Source organism: Netta rufina, assembly GCF_964035555.1.
Source record: "Netta rufina genome assembly, chromosome: 6".
NCBI lineage: Eukaryota > Metazoa > Chordata > Aves > Anseriformes > Anatidae > Netta > Netta rufina.
Genome location: NC_140129.1, coordinates 23,992,210 through 23,998,314, shown reverse-complemented (window position 1 = coordinate 23,998,314; position 6,105 = coordinate 23,992,210). Strand labels below are relative to the sequence as shown.

Here is a 6,105-nt window from a genome sequence, read left to right as displayed (position 1 = left end):
CTTGTTCCCCTGGGGACATTGCCCAGGGTGGGGCAGAGCAGAGGGGGACACGGGGGGCTGTCACGCCAACGGGAGGTTTTGGGGTGCCCGGGGGTGCCCAGGAGGGGCTGTGAGCTACTGGGGGCTGTGGGGGGGCCGTGGCCCAGCGGTGCCCGCAGGTGAGCGCCGGGGGGCGGGGGCTGTCGGCCGTCCCCCCCAGCATCCCCCAGCTGTCCCGGAGCAGGAGGGGCCGGTGATGTCAGCAGGATACAAATAGCGGCGGCGCGGGTCCCTTCCCGACGCCTCGCCGAGCTCCGGCCGCTCGCCAGCCCTGCTCCTGCTCCTGCTCCTGCTCCTGCTCCCTGCTCCAGCCTCGCCGCCGCCGCCGCCTCCACCGCCGCCACCATGAGCCAGTCCTACTCCTCCAGCCAGCGGGTCTCTTCCTACCGCCGCACCTTCGGCGGCACCTCCCCGGTCTTCCCCCGCGCCTCCTTCGGGAGCAAGGGCAGCGGCAGCTCCGTCACCTCCCGCGTCTACCAGGTGTCGCGCACCTCGGCCGTGCCCACCTACTCCACCTTCCGCACCACCCGCGTGACGCCCCTGCGCTCCTACCAGAGCGCCTACCAAGGTGCCGGCGAGCTGCTGGACTTCAGCCTGGCCGATGCCATGAACCAGGAGTTCCTCCAGACCCGCACCAACGAGAAGGTGGAGCTGCAGGAGCTCAACGACCGCTTCGCCAACTACATCGAGAAGGTGCGCTTCCTGGAGCAGCAGAACGCCCTGATGGTGGCCGAGGTGAACCGCCTGCGGGGCAAGGAGCCCACCCGCGTGGCCGAGATGTACGAGGAGGAGCTGCGGGAGCTCCGGCGCCAGGTGGACGCGCTGACCGGCCAGCGGGCACGCGTGGAGGTGGAGCGCGACAACCTGCTGGATGACCTGCAGAAGCTCAAGCAGAGGTGAGGGGGGCCCTTGCCTCTCCGCCCCGTGGCTCCGTCCCTGGGGACGGCTCCAGCCCTGGGTACGGCTCCCCGGCACCCCCTCGGGTGCTCGCTGCCGTCGTGGCCCCTTCTCCATCCCCGTGTCCTTGCCCCATCTCCCTGGCCACAGCCCTCGCTGGCTGGCCACCTGCTGGGTCTGCACCACGGTCCTGCGAGTCCTGGGAGGGAGGAGGGCACCAGCACCCCCTGTTCTGGTGCTCTCCAACCCCTGTGAGGTGCCCAGGGAGCACCCAGCGGGGAGGATGTCCCCAGCAGCTGGGGGTGTCCCCTGCGCCCTCCCTTCCCAGGGAACCGGGCTGCAATGGCATGGGGGACCCCCAGAGCTGGGGGATCGGGGAGCCCTGCTCTGCTCCCGCCAGGAAGGGGCAGCCAGCCCATGAGTGTGCTGAGCCCTGGGGGATGGACAGATGGAGAGATGGACAGACGGACAGGAGCAGCCGGGCAGGCGGAAGCAAGACGGGTGTGGGGGTGCTCCACCGGCTCCGGATGTGAAGGAGGGAGCGGAGGAAGCGGCCGTGCTTCCGCAGGCCAGGGGTGCCAGGTCTGCCGTGGGTGCCCATGGTGCCAGGGGAGCTGCAGGGACCCCCCGGCCTCCCCAGGGATGCTGCAGGCCCTGCTGGGGCTGGTGGGGACAGCCAGAGGGTCGGCTGTGCTGAGGGTCCCCCATGGGTCCCCGTGGCACCACACAGCACCCCTGATGCTGGGCGCACCTTCCCCCTGGCTGCTGTGCCACCGGGGGGACATGGACGAGGGGGCTGGTGTACCCATCTCCTGGGGTGACCCAGCCTGCTGCCCCCCACCCAGAGCAGCAGCCCCTGCCCCACATGGGCAGGAGCAGCAGCCGGAGCTGGGACCCCTGTTGCAGTGAGGCTGGGGGCCGCGGGGCTCTCCTCCTGCCCTGCTGTCCCAGCTCCCGGAGGGACGACCCCAAATCTCAGGGGAGAAGCAGGGCGCAGGGCAAACGGGTGTCAGGTTCCTGCTGCCCTCTGTGCCAGCACGGCTGGGCATCGCCGTCCCCCTGAGGCTCCGAGAGCCACGTCCTGGGGCACCTGCACCCCTCCCCGGGCACATCCCAGAGCTGTCCCCAGAGCACTGAGGAGATCCCCAAACCCAGCGACCCGCTGTGCCTCCCCCCGCTGCCCCGTACCCCGAGCTGCATGCCCAGCTCACTCTGCTGCCATCCCCACGACGGGCTCAGCTGGTGGCCGTCCCTCAGGCCCCCCGTGCCCCCGGCTGCCGGCCACTCGTCCCTATAAGGGCCGGGGCAGTGAGCGTGGCACCGAGCTGACCTCATGCCTTTGTGCTCCCGCTGCCGATGACTATAATAGGGAATGGGAGGAAGAGCCCCTGGCCCCCCGCCAGCCCTCCCTCCGCCTGCCGGGAGCGCAGGACAATTCGCCCTGTTCCCACCAGGCCTCGCTGGGCTCGGGGACAGCAAGCAGGGACAGCAAGCGGGGGGGACGGGGCTCTGTCCGGGTCCCCCTAATGCCCCCCTCTCTGTCCCCAGGCTGCAAGAGGAGATCCAGCTGAAGGAGGAGGCTGAGAACAACCTGGCCGCTTTCAGAGCTGTGAGTACCCGCACCCCGCAGTGCCCTGCCACTTGGCACGGCTGGGACCCCCGCCCTCCCCGTCCCCCCGCTGGCACTTGTCACCACAACCTCTCCGTGCCCCCCAGGACGTGGACGCGGCCACGCTGGCACGCATCGACCTGGAGAGACGCATCGAGTCCCTGCAGGAGGAGATCGCCTTCCTCAAGAAAGTGCACGAAGAGGTAGGTCCCGCGCAGCCCCGCTTCCCGCGGGCACCCCCGGGGCTGGGGACACGGGGCGGGTGCCCTGACGCCTCGCCCCGTGTGTCCCCAGGAAATCCGGGAGCTGCAGGCCCAGCTGCAGGAGCAGCACATCCAGGTGGAGATGGACATCTCCAAGCCCGACCTGACGGCTGCGCTGCGGGACATCCGCGCGCAGTACGAGAGCATCGCCGCCAAGAACATCGCCGAGGCTGAGGAGTGGTACAAGTCCAAGGTGCGGGCGCGGGTGGCGGCGGGTGGCGGGTGGCGGGTGGCGTCCTGCCCGCTGAGGACACCCGCTGAGCCCTGCATCTCCCCAGGTGTCCGACCTGACGCAGGCGGCCAACAAGAACAATGACGCGCTGCGGCAGGCCAAGCAGGAGATGCTGGAGTACCGGCACCAGATCCAGTCCTACACCTGCGAGATCGACGCCCTCAAGGGCACGGTGAGCCGCGGGCAGCGCGGAGCAAAGCCTGCCTCCCGGGAGGGGAATGCAGCTCCGGGGTGCCTGGGGATCTCAGGGGCTCCTCCCAGCCCTCAGAGCTGCTGCTGTGGGGGCTCATTCCCGAAATTTGGGGCAGCAGCGCCTCGCCTGGCTCTGCAGCAGGTTTTGGCAGAGCCCTGGTGTCTGTGCGCGCACTGCAGAAGGTGCCCCAGCCCGGGAGGCTCCAGGCAGACCGGAGCAGGGCACGGGGTGTCTGGTTGCAGGGTGGGAAATACAAACAAACAGGGCACAGCGGCCCCGGTCTGGCACAGGCAGGGTCACAGGAGCTGGCCAGGAGCCACCAGGGTGGCTGTGCCCCCCCCCGGCAGCTGTCCTGTGCTCCTGCACCACTCCCCACCCTCCGAGGGTGGCCTTGCCGGGAAGCTGGGCTCTCCTCCCTCCTTGGAGCCCTGCGAGGGGTTATTTTGGCACCCTGGAGGCTCTGGGACATGCTGGGTGGGACTGTCACCCGCCCCCTGCCCAGCCTGCTGAGGGTGATAACCCCACATCAGCTTGACCTGGGGGCCCCACTGCTTGGGGTACCCCAAAAGCCAAAAAGCCCCAAAGACTCAATGCCCAGAGCCCCGGCACCCAGCCCAGCTCCTACCCCAGGTGCCCCCCAGCCCCCCAGCAGCCCGCTGACCCCGCTGTCCCCCCAGAACGACTCGCTGATGCGCCAGATGCGGGAGATGGAGGAGCGCTTCGCGGGGGAGGCGGGCGGCTACCAGGACACCATCGCGCGGCTGGAGGAGGAGATCCGGCACCTGAAGGACGAGATGGCCCGGCACCTGCGCGAGTACCAGGACCTGCTCAACGTCAAGATGGCCCTGGACGTGGAGATCGCCACGTACCGCAAGCTGCTGGAGGGCGAGGAAAACCGGTGAGGGGTGCAGGGGGGCAGGACGAGACGGGGCAGCGGCGGGGTTGTGGTGCCTGGGGGGCTGCCACCCTGCTGCGAGGGCTGGCGCTGAGCTCTCCCTGCGTCTGTGTCCCTGCAGGATCAGCATCCCCATGCACCAGACCTTCGCCTCCGCGCTCAATTTCCGAGGTGAGTTGGGGAGGGGGCTCGGCCCCCCCGTGGGGACGCACTCGGGTGGCTTTGGGCAGGTCCTCGGGGGTCCCGTGGGTGCTTGCCATGAGCTGGGGGTGAGCCTGGGCTCCCGGAGACCCTGTTGGTAGCAGGGCATGTGGAGAACGGCCCCACAGCCCCCAACCCAACCGCCCCCTCTGTGCCACGCATTCCCCACGGTGGCCGCCACCACCCTGGTGCCACCCCCTTGTCCCCTGCCCGCAGAGACCAGCCCGGAGCAGCGCGGCTCCGAAGTGCACACCAAGAAGACCGTGATGATCAAGACCATCGAGACCCGGGATGGGGAGGTGAGCACGGGGCCGGAGGCGAGGCGGGGGCTGCGCTCGGTGCCTGGCCCCCTCGTGGGGCTGGGGCCTGGCGCCGGGGGGGCCGCCTCAGCTCCTCACGCCGCCTCTCCCCGCAGGTGGTGAGCGAGGCGACCCAGCAGCAGCACGAGGTGCTGTAGACGACGCTGCCCAGCGGCACCTTCCGTCCCTTCCTCCGTCCCGCCGCCCCGGCGCCCAGCCCCTGTCCTGACCCCTTTCTCCCCAATCCTATCCCCCCATCCCCCCCTCCCCAGCCCCCCGGGCACGGCCCGGGCTCCCCCCTACACCCCCGGGCTCTCTCCTTCGGCTTCGCAGCGCTTTGCAGCTTGGCAGCCAGCGTCAGGATCAGGGCCGGGCCGGGGGGCGGCAGCAAGGGACGGAGGGGACAGGCAGGACGGGGTGGGGGGAGCAGGTGGTGGCCTCGGCCAGCTCGCCGGAGAGCCGGAGGGTCCCAGCAGCGGGTTCTGGATCCCCCCGCGCCCCGCAGCCCCCTCCCAAACCGGGCACAGGCTCGGGGTCGGTCCCGCAGGAGCAGGACCCGTCTCCCCGTGCCGGCACCGCCGCCCGCCCCGGAGCTGGCGTTTCTCCTGGGGGGGCCGCAGCGGTGCCGGGGATGGGGAGAGGCTGGGGTGCACCCAGCCCGCGTCGCCCCCCCCCGCCCCAGAGGCAGCCCCGAGGGGCTGAGGGCAGCGCCCGGCCCCCACCCCATGCAGGGGGTCCCCGGCAGCAGGAGGCTGCGCAGGGACGGCCGGGCTGGGTGAGCCGAGAGGAAACCCGTAGGTGGACACGGGAGAGAGGAGGAGTGAGTGAGTGGGAGAGAGGGGGGAGAGGAAGAGAGGAGCCGGAGAGAGGCCCGGGGGCCAGGGCAGGCGCCCCCACCCCTCGCCCCACTGCACCCCCACCCCACCGCGTGTACGTGACTCTTCAGGCGGCTGAAATAAACAGCGGAGCATCGCCCGGCCTCCGAGTGCTGCTCTGGGGGGTTGGACGGGCGGGTGGGGGGGGTGGCGGCACCCGGGGGGGCATCGCCGGGCCCCCCATGCTGGAGCAGAAGGGGCGAGGGCCGGCCTCGTATGTCCCCCTGCGCCATCATCCAGGATCTCCCCAAAAAAATGGGTCGCTCACACTGCAGGCACCCCAAAACATCTTGCTGTCTGTGGTTGTGGGGTCCCCAGCCCCACTCCTGGGGGTGTCCCGAGGGTGCTGAGCCCTGCACAGGTTCTCGGGGGCTCTGGGGTCCCCGTGGGGACCAGCCAGCTGCGGGGTGCTGCCACCAGCAGCGGGGACGGGGCTGCCACCAGCGAGGCAGCACAGCCCCACGGCCTGGTGCCAGCGTGGGGATCCCCAGATTTGGCTGCGGGGCCAGCGAGGGCTGGAGGGGGTCGGACCTCAAGGGCTGCGTCCAGCAGGTGGCCCTGTGGCATCGGGCACTGTCCCGGGGAGGGATGACACCGGGCAG

General features: G+C 70.7%; 1 protein-coding gene across 1 annotated transcript; it reads left to right on the top strand.

Annotated features, from left to right (window-relative positions):
• The first annotated feature begins 266 nt into the window (after positions 1 to 266).
• On the top strand, positions 267 to 5,600 carry DES (desmin). Its single transcript, XM_084289159.1, has 9 exons — positions 267 to 935; positions 2,485 to 2,545; positions 2,653 to 2,748; positions 2,840 to 3,001; positions 3,087 to 3,212; positions 3,911 to 4,131; positions 4,250 to 4,299; positions 4,546 to 4,628; positions 4,745 to 5,600. Exons 1-9 carry the CDS (start codon positions 385 to 387, stop codon positions 4,784 to 4,786), a joined length of 1,392 nt encoding a protein of 463 aa, XP_084145285.1. The 5' UTR covers positions 267 to 384; the 3' UTR covers positions 4,787 to 5,600.
• The last annotated feature ends 505 nt before the right edge of the window (positions 5,601 to 6,105 follow it).

Bases quoted from the DNA above. Each gene is read 5' to 3' on its own strand.
- DES (XM_084289159.1), top strand. From the start codon at position 385: ATGAGCCAGTCCTACTCCTCCAGCCAGCGGGTCTCTTCCTACCGCCGC. The intron at 2,546-2,652 runs GTGAGTACCCGC...CGTGCCCCCCAG, and splicing joins ACCTGGCCGCTTTCAGAGCT to GACGTGGACGCGGCCACGCT. The intron at 4,132-4,249 runs GTGAGGGGTGCA...GTGTCCCTGCAG, and splicing joins CTGGAGGGCGAGGAAAACCG to GATCAGCATCCCCATGCACC.